Source organism: Corvus cornix, chromosome 20 (genome assembly GCF_000738735.6).
Source record: "Corvus cornix cornix isolate S_Up_H32 chromosome 20, ASM73873v5, whole genome shotgun sequence".
In the NCBI taxonomy this organism is placed as follows: domain Eukaryota; kingdom Metazoa; phylum Chordata; class Aves; order Passeriformes; family Corvidae; genus Corvus; species Corvus cornix.
In genome coordinates, this window is record NC_046349.1 from 8502046 (window position 1) to 8521379 (window position 19334).

Consider the following 19334-nt stretch of genomic DNA (forward strand, 5'->3'; position numbering starts at 1 on the left):
TGATGGGATGCTGGGCTGACTCTGGGTCCTGACCCCATGCTCCTCTTTCCCTCCTCAGAAAATGAGTTTCGGGGTGAGCTGCTGAATCAGAGGTGGACCTGTGGAGAGAAGATCAGCAGCTGTGAAGGAGCCGCCGGCCTGCACGGCGCACACATCAAGGTGAGCACACAAGCAGGGACTTTTTAGGACAGTGACCCCTCCCCACCCCATGTGTTGGCCATGGGATGAGGGCCACATGTGCTCCAGCTCCTTATGGACCAGCTGCTCCTGGGGGAATGGGGCCTTTCTGGTACCCACAAAGTGATGGGCAGGACTTGGAAATCTCTGTCCCCTTGCTACAGCCAAACCTCCTGTATAGTGAATCCGGGCAGGGAGGGCTTCCAGCTGTCAAAATTTGGCTTGGAGTCCAGATATTTAAATCCTTGTCTTCCTCTCCGGTGCCATCCTTCAAGGGTGGCTCAGATCTGGGTATTTAGGTCACTCCCAGGCTTGTTAAAATAGGCCCTTTCTCCAAGGCTCCGGCTGGTCGGAAGGAGCCCCTTGAACACCAGGTGAAGCTGTGGTGCCTTTGGAGGGGACAAGCGAGTCATTCATCCCCACCGGGACCCTGGACAGCTCCTGGGGCTCAACAGAGCCACTCATTTACTGCTGCAGCTGTGGCTGATGAAAGAGGTACAGCCAAGGCTGTCAAACCTCCTGGCAGATTCACTCCCAGCAGATTAGGAAGCTTTAATTAAGCAGAGAACCGGGCTGTTCACTACACAAATGGCACTTCCTGTCCTATTTTGGCCTCTCAGTAGTGAGGCACTGTCTCCAATGACTGGATGGACCCACCTGGGTGATGAGGAAGCTTCCTTAGGTGACTGATGTTATCAACTCTTCCTGTATCCCCAGATAAACCAAACCCTGGGAAAACCCCAAACCAGCAAAAATCCACTCTTAAAAACATCCTTCTTCACTAACAAGCTGTCAGCTGCACGCAGGTGTCGCCAGGAAAGTTCACACCTTCTTAGAAAGCAGAGTAAGCAGTTGTTGCTATATTTAAAATGAGCTCAATTAAGGCTTTTCTATTGAACCTGCCAAATAAGCACTTAGGTTAGATTTAATAAGATTGTCGTATGTTAATAAAGTAATGATTACAAAAGGTAACATTCCCAGTACCTGGTGCTCATCTGGTGCTCTGCCTCTAACAAGCACATCAGGAACATTAACCATTTCCTGCAATCCTCAGCTCTGCTTATCTGTGTTTTATCTGAGTGCCTGGCTCGGGGTGAGAGGAGGGGATGGGGAGGGGGAGTCTGAAGGGAGTGTGGATATTATGAGAGTGTGCAGCCCTCTTACCTCACGGGGGGAGAGGTCTCGATCACTCTCTAACCTTTGGGCCTGCATTGTGTGCACATGCTTGCACTTCTCTGTGTGCTCATAAATATATATTGTATTTAAATGCAGTTTTTCATGCCAGTCACAGCTCGTACTCCACAGGATGTGCAGCGGTGAAGGACAATGGGATGTGGGGCACGTTTACTTATTTATTTTTGTCTCTAAAGAAGTCCAGGCATGGGATAAAATTTCCCATGACAGGTTTGAAATGAGATCTCTGCAGTGCTGGGGAGAGCTGATCTCTGCACAAGAGCCAGCTGAGCCTGGGTACTGCTGCCAGGGCTCATCCTGGACCATGGTGTCTGGTGGCAAAATGAACCTTTGTCTCTCAAATCTTCTCTATTTTCCTGGGAGGCAGCTGAATAGCAGGCAGGTTGTTGGTGAGGGCTGATTGCTGTCAGGACAGGTAGGGTGGATGGTGGTGGGGCCAGCAGAGCCCATCCCTGCTGTCCCCTTCGCAGAGATGCACCTTGGCAATCCCCTCATACTGTACCACTCAAAGATAATCTCATGGAAACGGCAGCTGTCTTATCACCGAGCTGGAAAACAATGAGATTGAAGAACTACAATTTTCTCCCCCCCCCCTTCCCTACCCCTCCTCTTCTGGCGTGGGAGCCGTCGGCACGTACAGAGCCACTTAGGTCTCACTGGCGTTGGGAATGAGCGCTGTAGCACTTCCCAAGAGTCGAGAGGAAAGTGTGTGTCAACTTTAACCACGGCCTCTGAAATCACCCAGCCTAATGCTGGGCTGTCAGCGCTGCGGAGGCAACGGTGCAGCTGCGCCTGTGTCAGACGTGATGCTCAGGAGCAGCTCTTCTGCTCCGCTTCCCTCGAGTGTGGCGGATGCTGCTGCCATCGCTGCGGAGCAGCAGCACTCGGGAAGCACTTCACTCGCAGCACTGGGTGCTTTTGGGGGGGGGGGGCTGGACCTTTCTGCAAATGCAAAGTGACAGCACGGCTTCAGGAGGATGTTTGTGACACAGCTGGAGTGTCGGATTCGAGGTGGGTACAAGCTGTGGGTTTGCATCTCAACATGTCAAGGCAAAATCCTCCCCCTGCCGACTCCGAGCCCGGGAACACCGTGCAGGGTGTCCTTTCCTGGAAGCAGTCAGAGCAAAAGGCAGACGGGAGCTTATTCAGCCGAGAACAGGACTCACAATAGGTGGAACGTCAGGAGGATTTAAATCAAGCAGCTAGGAAGATCCTAAAGGAAGCAGAGGGAAAAAAATCCTCCTAATCTCAGAGCGTGGTTATAAAACAGCAGCTGGGAGCTACTCTTGAGCCTTTTTTTAAGAGTAGAGGCACACTGTTGATCAAGGGTATTTTTTCCTCCATCACCCCTTATTTATTTATTTAAAAAATTCCCAGTTAGAGAAGGTCCAGCAGGACAAAGTCCTCCTCATTTTCTGCAGTGACGAAAGGAACCGTGACACTTTACAAAAAGGAAAGGGGAGAAATTTGGAGACCCATATCCAGGTCTTTCCAAATGTGTTCAGCCTTCGAACAGCCAAGAAGGAATTCCTCACAGGAAAACAAAACAAGGGAAGAGAAATCAGGACAGGCCATTCCAACCCATCCTCACTGAGAGGCAGTTTTGCTGCCTTTTCCCTTGAGGAACTAAAGAAGGGACTCTTTGGATCTGCAAGAGGGGGAGGACCAAACAGAAAACCCCTTTTCAACAGTTCTGTAGGAAAGAATATAATTTCTTCTGGCATTTTCCTTCTGCTGCTAGGCAAATATAAGTTTGGGGGTTTAAAAAACTAAAAATAGAGGCAGTGTGTGTCTGTCTGTCCCTCTAAAGCTCAGGCACTTGCAATTGGCATTTTGCTACATCCACAAATAAGCACCGATGGAAGTTCTGCTGCCTTCAGTGTAAAATAAATATTCCTGCTGAATCCTTACCTCCCTTTGTCCAGCTGAAGGCTTTTTCAGGGTGTTTATTTTCTCTGAGCTCTGTGGTGCTCTTGAATACATATAAAGTATTACTGCTGACCAGGGGGAATTTCGGCAGGGCCTTTAATGGCAGATTTGCATAGAGCTGTCGAAGCCCAGGCACACCTGGGCATCAGCATGTGCCGGGCTCCCAGTGGGTTTTGTGTTCTGTTATGTTCCTCAGGCTTCCATTGGAAAGGAAATTTGTATTAAGACAAGAAGGAAGAAGAAAATGTCAAGCCTGTAGGTACTCCATGAAATGGAACTTCAGATCCATGCTGTATTGCTGCCTTGGCAGCAGAACAAGACCTTTACTGTAGAACCCGGCTGTTAAAATTCACATTGTGCTCGGGTTAAACTATTTTTCAAGTTCATCTGTCTGAACATCATTGATTTAGGTCTGCAGTATTGACAAATTATCATTCTAACTTGTATTCTGCTCATGTCGGGGAGCTTCTTAGTGCAGGGTAAACACATGAGGCAAAATTTCTTACTTTTGGAGAAGAGAGGGAAAAGGGGCATGTAGAGAAAAAGTGATGTTCCCAAGGTTGCCCTGACTACCACAGGCAGAGCACTGGGCTGAATCCTGGAGGAGTACTCTGAGAAGCAGCACAGGGTCCTTTCCTGTAGTGTTGGGTTAGGAAATTTGCTGGATGCTTATTTTGATTTAATCTGAGAGATAACCCATCGATAAGGTGAGGAGGTGTAGAATGAACCTCTGTCTTTTCTAGCCAGGCTAATGTGCTTGTGGTTGGCATCTGGCAGCAATAATTTATTTGCAGGTTTCCTTTTTGGATTGCTTTGTTTTCATTCAGAGTTAAAGCAATAAGAGTGAAATCCAGACAGCTCCTCAGCCTGGCTGTTATGTGAACAAGAGAGAGACCTAATGAAAATACCCTGTTGGTCTCCAGGACTGCAAACATGCACTGTGTGACCTGAAATTTCACATTAAAACGATCTGTCTAGAGGGCTTCTGGCTGAGATGGCAACAATAAAGGACAATGGTTTCATGTAACCTTCCTGCATCTGAGCCTGATATCATGGAGGCTCCAGAAATGCAGTCATGGCTCTGCCGGTTATTTAAGTTGCCTGGGAGGAGCAGGGGCTGAGCTATGAAATGGATCTTATTCCTGATGTTTCTGCACTTTGGAGGGAAACAAGGATTTTTGAGGATGATCCTGCTGTTGGTTTAAGCTGAAAAAAGGAGCTTGATTGTAGAAAACAGAATCTGGGAGCGCAGAACCCACCCCATCCCCATGGTGATGTAAGTGAAACATTTTAAGTACACCGCAGTGAGGCTGTGCCAAGTTCTCTAAACAAGTAATGGGGTCTTGCCTATGGGGAAAACTCCCAATAATTTAGAAGTTTGGAGTTGGGTTGGTTTTTTTTCTTGTATAATAGGCCAGGCAAGGCAGCCTATTTGGCTTTTCCATTCTTTGGTCCTCAGCAAGGTTGGGTCACCAGATGTCCCTTCCAACCCTGAGAATTCTGTGATTCTGTGGGTCTGTCCCTGCCTTAGGTAGCTCCTATCCCCTTTCCTCATGTGGTGACTGAATCGGTTCCTGTCTTCCCAGGGCATTTGATCCTGGCTTGAAAGAGGAAGGGGAGGCAATGGGAGGAATTGCTCTGAGGTGCTGTGGAGTAGTGAGGGGCCTGGATGCCAGCTCAGATGTGATCTTTAACTCCTGAAGGCAAATGTGACCTGAAATGGGATCTCCCCCATTTATAGACAAGCAGCTTGAGCCCATCCCACCTCCCTGGCTAAGAAAAATGAAATTGTGCTTTGCTTTTCCATGCTGTCCATGTGGGTCCCAGTCCCTCTTTTTTGGCCAGAGCTGGCCCCTTGCAGGCAATGCCCATTGCCCTTCCCACAGCCTGACCTCCTCTGCCACTTTGATCTGCAGAAAAGCCACATTGCCGGCTCACCACCCCAGCACATGCCAATTCCCTGAGAGAATTGTCAAAAAAGAAAAAAAAAGAGAGAGAAAAAAGAAAGAAAAAGCCCTCTCTGAAATTCCTGTAGGTTGGAGGCTCCCAGCAATCCGAGGTGCCGTTGTACTGGCGGCGTGCGGCGGCATTAGGGAGCGAGCTCAGCGCACGCCGGCGCTGAAAGGCTCATAAATGTAATGAAGTCCCTGTGACACCTGCTCCTCTCCACACTTTAAACGGGAGCCATTGGTCCGCAGGGAGCCGCGGCTTTAAAAATACAAATTATAGTAATTGTCCGCTGTGTTATTGGGAAGATTGTAATAAACGTGGAGCACAACACCGCCGTGCCATGAGCAGAATGCTGACAGGGTGCATAAATTGCTCCAGGTTTTGATTCCCCCCAGCCCCACTATTTTTTTTTCTTCTTCTTTCGTCTCCAGCTTTCCTGTCTAACAAATCACGGCATGTTAACACTGAATTTCTGGAAGGTGGCAGAGTGAAGGAGAGAGGTGCTTGGGGAAACTTCATCCCTCCTCTCCGAGGGGATTTTAGCTGTGGTGCCCCGAGGGCTGGGGACCTTGGTCCCCTCTCCCTGTCTGCCCCAGCAGCCTCCCTCCCTCCCTCCTTGCTGCTCCCAAACCTCAGGGAAAGAGTCAAGCAGGGCCTCCTTTGAGGATGGGGAGCCCTGGCCCTTCTGCTGGGAACGGGGACTTGCATTCATTGAGAAAGGTTTGTAGGGTGCATGTGGGGATGCAGTAGCACATACCCTACCTGCACCATCCCGACTGCCAGTGGAGCAGCACGTGCTCTGCTGCATGTCCCTTCCTGCCTCTGGACTGGGGAGAGCAGCTGATGGTGTCCCTGCTCTGTCAGGAGTGCTGGAGCCATGGAATCTCCTCCTTTAGGAATGATACAGGAGCTGGTTTGTTCCTTCTCTAACTGGGCCTGTAGAGGATATTCCAGAGAGAGTTTGTTTTTATTATGTCAAATCCCACTTGTAAATGGTTCTTTCGTCTCCTTTTCTCTCTCCTTGTAATCTCTGGAGGAACTGTCCCACACGGTAACACTGCAGTAAAACCTAAACTGTCTTCCCAACCTACCAGGCTCTGATCCCCCTCCCTGCTCACACCCTGATCTTGCCATTCCCCCTTGGCATTTACTGCCAAACACTCCTGCCTGCAGAGAGAGCATCTGTGTTGAGGGGGAGACATAAAACAGCTCTTTGACCACTTCAGCAGCTCCTTTGACAACTTTAATGAAATCCCATTTATATTATTCCAGCCACACTTCTGTGCTGTGCCATGGAGGTCCGTGCTTTCCTGCTCCCACCTCCAGGCACTGCCTGGTTTCAAAGGTGCTGCACTCCAGAGGTGGCTGCACTTCATCCTTCTGCTACCTTGTGGCATGTGGTGATGTTTAATTAATATCCAGAACTTTGAAGTCCCCGATGTTACTTATTCATGCCTGTGTTCCCTGCAGACCTCATGTTTGATGTCCACGTTGTGGGTTATTTAGATGCAGACCTCTTTGTGGCAAATTTAAGCAGAGAGGAGAGGTTGTTCTTTAGGGCACTTGTGCAAAATTGCCCTTTTCAGGCAGGAGATCAGCTCAGGCACATATTCAGAGGTTTCTGATTCTGTGTTGGCATTCCACCCAGGTGCTCACAGCAGTTCTGTGCTGTAAATCCAGAGAAATCAGTTCTGCCCTATCTCAGGCACAGCCAACACATCTGGGTGTTTGTCCCTCTGTGCTACTTGACAGAAAAAGTCCTTCCTGTGTCCCAGGATGTGAAAATTAATTTAAAATTGCTAAATCTGTGCACTGTGGGTTGAACAACAGCATCGAGGCAAGAAGCCTCCATCTCAAAAACACGGGAAAGCTTTCCCAGCCGCCCAAGTATTTACACAAAGCCACAACCACATACGAGCTTGTCCCTTAATGATAATTTTCTGGTTATCTTTCAGTAATGATTTCTTTCCTTCTGTTGCAGATGAGTTTAGAAAATGACGATAAGAGAGCACGCACGCGATCCAAGTCTATCCGAGGTGAGCGGGAGCACTGGGCTGTACAGACCTCAGCTCCCTGCCCTTTCCTTGTCCCAAATAGGCTTTGATTTTTCAAGTCCAGGCTTGACTCGTCAAGTTATGCTCATTTCCCCTGCCCCAACCCCACCGAAATTTCTCTAAACAAACCTCCAAAAGTCCCAATGACAAAACTTTACAGGTCCTTATGATACTTAACCCTCATCCTCTACACACAGCTGAAGGAAAATAACAAGCAAATAAGGAAAAAAAGCCCCTGTGCCTGCTTTGCTGTAGGGGATGGCAATCACTGGAGCTTCAGATCAGCTCCCGGGGCTTTCATCATGCTCACTCTGCCAGCGGCTTTGAAGTCGCACATCTGAGAGCGCCTGGCAGAAGTAGCTCCGCTGGAGAAGCAAATGGGCCATCCCCTGGCAGGGATGGGAGGACAAACAACTGGTTAATGCAAAGATTGATTGCAATTTATTTCCTGATTAAAAAAAAAAAAGGAGAACTGAAATTCTTTTCATGCTTTCCCTCTGGGAGAAGGTGAGAGGCTCTGATAGAGCCCAGGGTGTCACCTCAGGTGGTCCCATAGCCATGTGTGATGGTTACAGACCTGCCCCTCTATTTTTTGGTTCATTTTTGTGGCTGTAGATGTGACGAGTGACAAAGAAGGCTGGAAGTGAGACACCAACAAGGTTGGAAAGGTGTGATGGCTGCAGGGACTGCAGCTTCGTCCTACATCTGGGCTGGACCACCTTCCTTTCGTCCTCACCTTCCTTCCTTCTTGCTCTTCACAGCATCTGCACCTTTTAAAAAAAAACCAAACCCAGATGTTGCCAGCTGTGTTGAACTGAGCTTGAATATTTGGATTTCGTTGCTTTGTTGCACACACACAGAGGTGCTCGTTCAGGTTGCAAATGAGAGTGCCCTGATTCTATTTATTTTCTCGCACCCTGCCTTCCCTGTGCTTGAATCCGGGTTCTTGATGTGAAAAGGTAATTTACTGCCTGCACCCTGGGACTCGTCACTGCCTCCAGTTTGTTGAAGCTTGTGAGTCATCCCACCGGGAGCTGGATCCCAGGAAACCCAATTAGCTCAAACAAATTGAGCAAACGTGTTATGGTTTTTAGCCTGGGCAAATTTAGACTTGTGCTGAGGGATTTTTTTTTTTTCCTGTTGATTATTTGGATTTCTGGCTGGATGTAAGGTTTCAGCTGTGATGTGAAGTTGTTGTATGTTCTTATTGTGAGCAGTGAGAAACCCTCTTATTCACAAGTGGGGAATACTCCCTGAAAATCCTACAAACTCCTGTTTACCCTAAACCCCAAGTAACAAATCCCCACCATATGTCTGAGCATTGGCAGTGGCTCCTGCATCAGTCTGATGTGACAAGGAAAGGAGAAAAATGCTGGTGTTATAGAGGTGAATGCGGCCATTGCAGGAAAACAGTTGTGAACTGTGAAAGAAGAAATTGATGAGCAGCTTTAAAGGGCAAAAAGAGAGACGAGGGCATGAGAAAACTCGGTCTTTATTTGGAAGTGTTTGAGTTACATGCATGCATGTCAGAACAGCTCCATTGACTTCAAAGTCATCACAGATTCAAAGAAGAGAGGTAGTCCCTGATGCTGCCAACATGCACTCACCTGCTTGAAAATAAGCACAGGCGTGAGGATTTACAAGGCAGGATTATAATTTACTACAGGCTGGCATGCAGCAAATGGCAGCAGGGTAGATTGGCCCTTTCTTTTCCAAATGGGATGCCCAGGGAAGCAATAGAAACCCGGCCGCAGGCGGGAGAGTTTCAGTCTTGGGGGGGGGGGGGCAGGCACCCTCGGTGTGTTTCTGATCTTGTGTTTGTTTCCATTGCTGCATCCTGCCCTTCTCCCAGTGCCCACGGAGCTCATCGGCCAGGAGGTGAGGTAAGGACCCTGCTCCTCCTTGGCTATGGGAGGGATGGGTGGGACACATGGCTTGAGATAAGCCCCTCAGCTTGGAAACCTGGGTGAGGGGAGCAAGCCCGTGGGACTAATGGGGTCTTGCTGGGGGGCTTGTATTGGTTGTGTCCAAGCCCTCAGGGTACCACTTGACAACACATCAGAGGAATCACAAGAGTTAAAGAAATTAAAACAGGAGCTCTGGATGAATCACATAAGACTGGAGACCCTCCAGGCATCCACTGTCCCACCCCAGATCTAAACCCCAGTCAAACCTAATGCCCACAGTTTGTGTTTCAGGATCATTAGGGTCAACATCCTACTAAACAGAGGTTTTTTCCACATATTTGTCACATCACTTCTGGTGCCAGATGCTCCTTGGGCCCCCTGTTCCCTGTTCACTCACCGGGGTCCTGTTGTCACTCATTTAGCAGTGCTGGGATGCCAACAGCAGCAGCCAAAAGAGCAGGAGCTGAGCCTTTGCAGCCCTCCAGAGCTTCTCATTAGATGTAACAGCCTCTCCCACCTCTAAGCTCCCACTAAACCTTGCACAGGGGCTTATGCCAGAGGCAGGAGCCTTTGACCTGGACAGGCAGTAAGAGCACGGGCCGCTTCTCCTTGCAGCCTCCCTTAAAAAGCCACGTGTGTCAAAGAGTAATTGGACCTAAACCAACCCAATTTCAGAGCATTTTGCTCCTCCACTCTCCTATTACTCTGGAGAGCCGGGAGGAGCCAGTGCTGGGCATGCCCCTTCTCCAACTTTTATTGCTGAACACTTGAGTGGAGGTGGTAATTGGAGCAGGTGACATATCTAAGGGGCAGGACAGAGTGCTCCACAAAGCCATCTCTGCAGCTGTCACCTAATTGCCTGAATAACTGGACGATTAATCGACTAATTGGAAGCAGGGCATCGTCTGCATAACAATAAGAAGCCCTTTTGTCAAGCAGATGAAGGCTGCGGAGAGGGGGAGAGCTGGTCGGTGTGGTGGCTCTTGAGGGATGGAGAGCAGCTTTAATAGACTTCGAAGCCCGTTCCCCATTTTGGGACTCCTGCCAAAATACACGAAACCTCCCCAACGGAGAGTGGGGAGGGAAAGCCTGGCCCAGAGCATGTAGGGCATCACCTTTGTGCTGGTGCTTTTTAAAGGCATTAAATCAACACACTGAAGCCAGAAACATTCCAAATCGACACCTGCTTCGGCAAACCTCGATGCTGAACCGCTTGGCTCTTTCCTACATACTTTTTACTGCAGGCTTCATTTAACCACATCTAAAATGGGGTGATGGGTAATCAGCTTTAATCGATACAGGAAAACTTATAAAAGTCTGTAACGTCTTCATCAGAGCTGCTCTTGTTTGCCATTGAATAAGGCCTTTTTCAGGCAAGTCACTGGTGACATAAACACCACTCTGTCTTTTGGTGTGCAGTCACTGAAAGCGTGGCTGGGGCTGCTTGGGACAGAGCAGCCTCAGTCAGGACTGAGGGCAATTAAAATTAAAGACTTTTAGATCATAAGCAACGAAGAAGGAAGCTCCTTCTTCCCATTACACATTAGTGGGATGAGATCTTGTTCTCTGTGATCTGGAGTGTCCTGCTGGAAAAGGGACACCGCGCTGCCAGGCCAGACCCCAGGCATGGTGGGTCTGGGGCTGTGTGTGAATGCCGGAAGAGCTGGGAGCCATCCCACAAGAGATGGCGTTGGAAGGTGTTCAGCATCACGGGTTCAAGCCAGGTCAGGAGCAAAGGGGACAGCAGGAAGGGGGGACTTATCTGGAGGAGCCATGAGGTGCAGCTTCCACCTCCCCAGAGCACTGTGTCCCCTTAGGGGATGCGCTGCCACCATTTGCCCTCTCAGCATTTGCTTTGCTAACCTAAAGCAAGCTGGTCTGCCTGAAGGAAGGATTCCAGCTCTCCTGACAGCTCAGCAGCCCTGTCCTACCCCGGTTCTGGATTGAATTATATTCTTTGAACACAAAGATCTGACTTGTATTCTGGGGAGGTGAACCATTAATAACCCGCTGGTGCTCCCAAGCTCCGGCACCCATTAGTGAAGCCAGACTCTCCGTGTCCTCAGCTTTCTGCAAGGGCTGAGCTCTGCTGAGAGCAGAAATTCTGAGTCCCTAAAGCCTTACTTGGCACTTGGTACTGTTTAATGTTGTCCCATGTCTTTTACTCCAAGAATAACAGGCTGGCCAGATCCCCTCTGGGCTGGCGGTGCCTTCTCCCTTTGCACTGTCATCAAGAGATTTCATTAGCACTTCCAACTTCCCAGGCTGAGGGTGATACAGTGCTAAATGAGGTTATTAATCCTACACGACTCCAGAATTCCTCAGACATCAGGCAAGTCACTTGGGCATCCTATAATCAATGCCATAATCTGGTTTTGCCAGAAAATGTTTGCTTTAATGCTTCTTATCTGGAGCCCTTACAGCTCCTGAAGCTGGGACTAATTACTCCTGCAGGGGAGGTGCACGGTCCCGTGCGAGGGATGCTCAAGCGAAGGCGGCAGTGGCTGTGAGCGGGCTCAGAGCTCCCTGCAAGCCTTTAACTCATCCTCTTCTGTAGAGCAGCAGGAAAAAATTGCAGGGATTTGGGAGATCTAGTCAATTAAATCCCATCCATTCCCCCAAAAGTGAGGTTTTGAGGATTTTAGTCCTGGTGATCTCCATCTAATGTGTCTGGCTAAAACCTCCTTGATAGAGTCCCAGTCTGCTCTTCCCAAAAACCCACACATTTCTTACTGTGAGGAGCCCCAGGTCCCTGACAAGCCACCAGATAAGGGAAAAACCCATGTTTTCCTCCTGAGAAAAAGAAAACTGGAGAGTAGCAGCGGGGAGGCAGAGTGCAGTAGCAGTCTGCCTTTAAAAGCTCGCTCTTACACATGCAAATCTTTAATTAAACATACTCATAAAACTATAGTGAACCGTTCATCTAATTAAATGGGGTGAGTAATTTCATTAATTTTTATCAAACTGCAAGGCTGTTCTCCTGCCCTCCTCCCTTGGAATTCAAAGAGACAAACTGAACCGTTTGAAGGAAATTACCTTCCTGTCTGCAGTTGGCTTGTTCCTTGGGCACAGGACCTGTCCAACTGACCGTAGTTAATACAATCCTAATTAAAAATGAATTCTCTGAGTCCTCTTGCAGTTCCTGATGGTTGTTTGTTTCCCTCCCAAGCTGTCCAACCCCAGGCTGTAACGGCTCAGGACATATCCGTGGGAAGTATGCGAGACACAGAAGGTGAGGCGGGGTTGGAGGTAGTGGGGATGGAAAAATGTGAGCAACAGACCCAAAGACAGGCATTCACTGGAGAAAGTCTGGTTCAGAGCAGCAACCCAACTTGTCTGCCCCAAATCTTCCTGTTTCTGGCTCTCCATCCATCCCTAAGGGATCCTGAGGGGATCTGCTTTTCCAGGCTCATAGTAGCCTTCCTACAGACCCCAAACTTGGCCAGAAGTATCTGACTCCGCTGTCTGGGGTTGGTGGGAGCTGCTGATGGGTGGAGATTTTGGTCTGCCTGGTGTCTCTATGGATGGGGAAGGCAAATGAGAACACATTGGCTGCTTTGGAGGCCATGCCAGCCTTAACTGAGGGTTTTCATCATGCCATGATGGTGAAATTGGAGCAGTTGGTGGACGTGTCCCAGGGGCTGGTTCTGCATCCCATGCCTGGTTTCTTGGTGCCTGTCACCAACATTAGTCCTGGGATGCCACATCCCAACATCCATGTGCTGATTTCCAGGAAATAGTTGATGTAGTTGCACAAAGTCAAGGTCTAAGAGCACATCTGGTCACAAGGGGTTAAACTAGCTAAAAATCTGGGGTGCTGGATGATTTTTTTGGTGGTATTTGTGTATTTGTCCCACTTGCCTTTACCTAACCAGTTGGGATGAGGTAGCCAGGCCTTTCTCACTGGGCAATGCCTCCTCTCTGCTCCTTGATCCCATCTGCAGTTTACAAAGCTGCCCTCTAGCCAAGAAGAGGAAACTTCAGGATGCGGAGGCTGAACACCTGGTGTCAAAGAGGAAATCCCATCCGCTCAAACTGGCCTTGGATGAAGGCTACAACGTCGACAGCGATGGCAGCGAGGAGGCCGAGGCCAAGGAGGAGTCCGGCTCTGATGAGTCAGAGGGGATGCTGGAGGAGGACGAGGCGGAGGCCATGGAGCAGGAGGAGACCCGCAGCCCCGAGGCAGCAGAAGGTGCTTTATCATTATTGACTGCAGAGCTGTGTTCTGCAGATGAAGAAAGGGCAGGAAGTGTTGACAGCCAGGAGTTATAGCTCCTCTGAATTATGTACAGGATGGGTCCCTCAATTATTACATGGGGTAGAAGCACAATGGCAATGCTCTGGTTAAGCTGAGAGGGCACAGTGCCTCCAGTGTCTCAAAAATGACAGCTTTTCCATCAGGGATGCTCCCTAGGGAAAGACCCATGGGAAGCACAGAGGAGCCTGCTGTGTGGCAGGGAAGGAGGCCAGGGTCCCTCACCGGTGCCGTGACGGGCTCAGCAGGAGCCTTCTCCCTGGACAGATCTGGCCACTATCCAAGAGCAGAGGAGTGATAGGAAAAGGACATGGCAAAGGACGTGGATGTTCATCTGGGGTCCTGACACTGCCTTGCTCACTGGTTTGGAGCCCTGGCCGGGGGAGCACTGGGAGCAGGGGTGTAAGATATCTGTTGATGGGGCAGGCAGTGGGAAGACGGTACATCTGATCAGTCCCGTGTGGAAATCCTCTTTCTACCTGCCATCCCCAAATTCAATAAATTAGGCAGCTCCAGGGGTGGAACTGCCAGGCTCCAGTTTCAATTAAATTTAAGTGCAACAAAGTTGTATTTTATGAGTTTATGTAATTACTTTCTTTGCCTCCTTTTCTCTTCCCCCTCCTTTTCTCTTCCCCCTCCTTTTCTCTTCGCCCTCCTTTTCCCTTCCCCTTCCTTTTCTCTTCCCCCTCTTTTTCTCTTTTACTCCTTTCTTCTTTTCCTCCTTTTCTCATTTCCTCACTTTTCTTTTGTTCTTTTCCACATTTTCTTTCTTTTTCCCTTTTTCTTTCTATTCATTCTTTCCCTGCTTCAGAGAGAAGCCCAGCGAAATCAACCCACTATGGACAAAACACAGCAACAACTACACCTGGGCCCAGCAAGGCCAACTACAGCAGCTACCAAGAAATAATCGCCAACTCTCTCCTAAACTTAGGCCAAATAGCAGAGGAAACCCTCGCCATCGAAGGGCAGCTGCCCGAAGCGGAGCTGCAGAGCTCCAAGCCGGCATCCAGCGTTGTGCATTTGGTCCATGAGGATGCGGGAGAGGAGTTGGTGGAGGAGGAGTGCGACAAGGAGATCATCATGGAGGAGGAGTGCGACAAGGAGATCATCATCCAGACGGAGGACGCGGAGGAGGTCATCGAGGTCACCAGCGAGCGCAGCAGCGAGTTGTGTCCAGAGCCCCGAGATGATGCGAACGGAGAGGAGTCCTGCAAACTGGAAAAGGCTGAAGCGGAAGAAGAGGATGAGGAGGAGGAGGAGGAGGAGGATGATGATGAGGAGGAAGAAGAGGAAGAGGATGAGGAGGAGGAGGAGGAAGAGGAAGAAGAGGAGGATGAAGAGGAGGAGGAGATGGCTCCTGAAGTGATCTGCGAGGAAGCTCCTCACACTTCTCAGGACACCCAGAAAAGCCACTGTGAAGGGCAGTTCAGCCCCAAGCCTGAGTACTCGGTCATTGTGGAGGTCCGGTCGGACGATGACAAGGATGACGATGCCCGCTCCCAGAAATCAGCTGTGACCGATGAGTCGGAGATGTACGACATGATGACCAGGGGGAACCTGGGGCTGCTGGAACAAGCCATTGCCCTGAAAGCTGAGCAGGTGAAAATCGTGCGGGAGCCGAGCCGGCTGCCGGGAGAGCACGTGAAGCACTTCCAGGTGGAGGACAAACAGAACAAACCGCTGGACAGCATCCGGAAGAGCTACTACGGCAAAGGTATGGGACAAACATTTGTGTATCTTCCTCCTTCACATCCCTGGTGGAAGAGCTGAACTTGTCTGCTCAGCAATGGATGATGGGGGGGAGCTCGCAGACCACAGGTGGAATTTAACCACAAATCCTCAATGCCCAGAGAGATGGGGACATCCTAGAGGTCAACAGTGAATGCACAAAATGATGGTGTCCTCTACACTGTCACAAGGGTTTCTCCCTCTGAGAAGAGGATTTACTTGGCTAAATTGTCAGTTAACCTTGAAAATCTCAGCCTGAGCAAAAGGGGTGGTCTGAAATCCAAGTGGTTTTTAAAATAGTGGTAGGAGTCTGGCCACAGAAACATGAGGGCAGGGGCTCCAGCATCCCCTGGCTCTAAGCTGGGCTGCCTGCTCAGTTGCTGTGAGTGGCTCCATGCTCCGAGCCATGTTCCTCAAATCACTTTGCTGATTTCAATTTTTGAAACTTTCAGTATTACACTTCCACCTCCAGAAAAAAAAAAAAACAAACCTCCAAACCCAAAGATTTCTCGCTGCTTGACTGGAAAAGTGGTGAGAAGCATCCTCAGCTCTTGTCTTCTTTCCACTTCTTCACCTCCAAATCCACTAACCTGCTTCCCTCTGCCTTTCCCCACAATCCTTAGATCCTTCAAGACCCGAGAAGCGAGAAATCAAATGTCCAACTCCTGGTTGCGATGGGACCGGCCATGTCACGGGACTTTACCCTCACCATCGCAGCCTCTCCGGTTGTCCGCACAAAGACAGGATCCCCCCCGAGAGTGAGTACATGGTGGATACCAAGGGCTGCTTCAATTAGGCTGGAGCCTAATTTTCTTGGGGGAATTTCTCAAATGATATGAATTTGATGACTGAGTGCCTAGAAAAAGTCTGATGTTATTCCTTGGAGTATAACATTGTTTTTGCATGGGATGGTCCTTTTCCAAGTTGATCCTGGGTGCTGCTATCCACCAAAGTGTTATTGCTACTCACAGGAAATGTGATGGGGATTTACTTGGAAGTCCTGTCCTTCTTAAAGGATTTTTAGCACCATCCTGTGGAGAATTAGATCCCTTCTCTGAAAATCAAAGAGGGGCTTTAAAAATCATGCCTGCCCACCTCCAGAGGTGTGTTAAGAAGTGCCCATCTTTACACTAGAAGTTGCATATTTTTCCCTACTTGGGATATTACGTAGGGGAAAAGGGAATATTGTTCTTCCTTGCTGTCCAGATGTGTTGCCATGCAGGAAAGGAGAGGAGTGATTTAGGATTGTGCAGGATTGCTGAGTCTCCTGCGCTCTCATCACTGCAAAATTCCCAAGGTGCTATGCCAAGATTCACCTATTCTACAGAAAATATTTATCATCCTCATAACAGATTTTTGTATATACATATGCACAGAGAGAGATTTTATTTCTACCTCTCTACCAGCACCCTAAATAGCTTTCCCTGTACAGATACATAAATATCAATGTTGTATGTTTATGATAATGGCATAATAGACGAAAAATAAAGAGGAGCCCTTCCTTATCAGTAATTTCAAAGGTTGCAGACCTGACATAAACACAGAACTGGAAGAAACAAGGAGAAAATACAGCTATCTTCACAGGCTGGAATGCAAGCAAAAATATTAATAAATAAATAACACAAGCTGCGGGCTTAACAAAAGCTTGCAGATCAAATTATTTGCTTTACTTTTAAGGTCAGCGCTGCAGGAAGCAATAATCCTGAAGATTAAAAATAAAAAAAAAAATCAAACAAAGATCAGTCCTAAGGATAAAAGCAGAGCTACAACTTCAATCACTTAAAACTACCTGAAACTGGGAGACCTGTTCCAAAACAGGGGTGGGGAGGAGGGGCTGGATGAGGGAAACTGGATTGCAATCAGAAAATGAGGAGAAAGCCCAGGCTGTGTGCAGAGATGCTAATCTAGTGCTGACCTGGGCACTGCTGCATTGTAAATCTCTTATTTTTTCTCTGCAAATTCTAATTACAGCATTTCACGTTTCCTGATTTCTAGGAAACCAGCGTACAAGGCTTGATGATTTTCTCTTTTTTCTTTCTCTTTGATTTTTATTAAGTTGTTTTTCTTTCCCTTCCCTTCTCCTCTTCCCCTTCTCGCTCCGAAGTCTTGGCAATGCATGAGAACGTTTTGAAATGCCCCACGCCCGGGTGCACAGGACAGGGTCACGTCAACAGCAACCGCAACACGCACAGGAGGTACCACCTTTGGCTTCTTCTTACACAAGCACAGGGACAGGACAGGGGGAATGGCTTCAAATTGGCAGAGGACAGGGCTAGATTGGAAGAAATTCTTCCCTCTGAGGGTGGGGAGGCTCTGGCACAGAGTGCCCAGAGAAGCTGTGGCTGCCCCATCCCTGGAAGTGTCCAAGGCCAGGTTGGATGGGGCTTGGAGCGACCTGGGATAGGGGAAGGTGTCCCTGTTCATGGCAGGGGGGTTGGAACGAGATGAGCTTTAAGGTCCTTTCCAACCCAAACCATTCCCTAATCCATGGCTCTGTGATTCTATCTTGATGAGGTGCAAGGTGAGTTTGTCTTATTACTCATTCAGTGTGGAGGAAGCAAACACTTTTCTCACGGGCTCGGTGCAGTTTAGGTCCCTGAAATGAAGGCTTCTGTGCTCATTCCTCATGCTTGGTTTCCCTCTCTCTTTTTTTCTCCTTCAAAAAAACCCCCAACCAACTCCCACAGTTTATCTGGGTGCCCCATTGCTGCTGCTGAAAAATTAGCCAAATCACATGAAAAGCAACAGACCCAATCTGGTGATCCTGCGAAGACCAGCTCCAATTCTGACCGGATACTCAGGTAAGGGGGACAGGAAGGCTCAACTCTACATCCCCACACTGCCCCAGCCCTTCCCACCCTGCCACACTCACAGGAACAGCTGCCACGGCTCCCTCCAGCTGTATCTTGGTACTGCTGAGCCCTGTTGTTATGATCATAGGTCTCGCCAAGGTGGGGAGGTATTTAATTGATGATCCCAGGGAGAGCATTGAGGACAATGAATTGCTTCTGTAGCATCAATTAATGCTGAGGCTACAGGCCAAAGGGTTTTAGCAGTGCAGCAGAAGGCACTTGTGCCGATTGCTCCACAGCACAAACTGCCAGCAAGGGCTGGTTATTATATCAGCATTATAAATAGGGTGGGCTCAGGGAGGGAGATGAGGATGAGGAGGAGGAGGAGATTTAGGCTACACACAGATCACTCCATGGCAGTTGTGCATTAAAGTCCACCTGCTTTTCTTCCTTAGCCTGCATGTTTCAGAGGAGAGGAACCTGCCTCTTGTTTCCAAACCAGTCACATTAATTTTGATACTTTGCCTGTCTCTCTCTTCCTGGGAGAAAGGGCTGTCTCCCATTAAGGATGTCCCTGATAGATGCTGGCTTCCGTAGCTGATGTGATTCATGAGGCTACAGATGGATTGGAATATGGTTGGTTATTTTGCAATGGGAGCAAGATAAAAACCACAGTACGAGCCCCGAGCAGCCCTCCCACAAAGGCATCGAGCTCTGATTCATTTATTTATTTGCTCACCAGGACTGCTGAGCACCCTGGTGCTCCAGCTCTTGCTACTTTGGAAAGGCCATTTAGGGCGATTACTTATTTATTTGCAGCGGAGCTCGCGCCCGGCACAGAGCGCTCTGAGCGCATCACGAGGACGGTCCATGCTCCAAGGAGCTCCCGCTCCGAGGACTCTCTGGTGGAAAGAGGTCACGGGAAGGAGAATAACAATAGGCCATTTATATACAATTTATATGCAAGACAAATTGATTCATGATAGGCAGCCCTGCAGCAGCCAGTCTCTAGGAGGGGCTGCAGGCAGGGGAGAGGCCCTGGCGCCCCTGCAATGAACCTGCAGCAGGGGCCGAGCTGAACTGGGGTCCTCAGGCCTTTGTGTGCCACCCTGTGTCATGGGTCCCGTGAGGGAGTGATGCCCAAGCTTGTTCTCTTCTGGAAAATGCTGCCACACCATGACAGCCTGCAAGAACATTGTGTTGGATGAGGCTGACACCTCGGTGTTTTGCTTAAAAAGAGGAAAAAAGAAAAGAAGGTAAAAAATGATAGAAAAAATAAAACTGGAGTCTGAGAGATCCAAACCAGATGCAGACTCACTGAGGGAGAGCAAAAGGGCTGTCACTGCCT

The 19334-nt window shown here is 49.0% G+C and overlaps 1 protein-coding gene across 6 annotated transcripts in view; it reads left to right on the forward strand.

Annotated features, from left to right (window-relative positions):
- Positions 1-19334, forward strand: part of MYT1 (myelin transcription factor 1) — a 64849-nt gene that overhangs the window by 22474 nt on the left and 23041 nt on the right. For all 6 annotated transcript variants that reach the window (XM_039563610.1, XM_039563611.1, XM_039563612.1 and 3 more), the window contains exons 2-10: positions 59-159; positions 7232-7286; positions 9157-9187; positions 12381-12443; positions 13156-13403; positions 14278-15180; positions 15818-15952; positions 17299-17389; positions 17882-17995. In XM_039563610.1, coding sequence (XP_039419544.1) covers positions 59-159; positions 7232-7286; positions 9157-9187; positions 12381-12443; positions 13156-13403; positions 14278-15180; positions 15818-15952; positions 17299-17389; positions 17882-17995 — 1741 coding nt within the window. The remainder of the gene's footprint in view (positions 1-58; positions 160-7231; positions 7287-9156; positions 9188-12380; positions 12444-13155; positions 13404-14277; positions 15181-15817; positions 15953-17298; positions 17390-17881; positions 17996-19334) is intronic.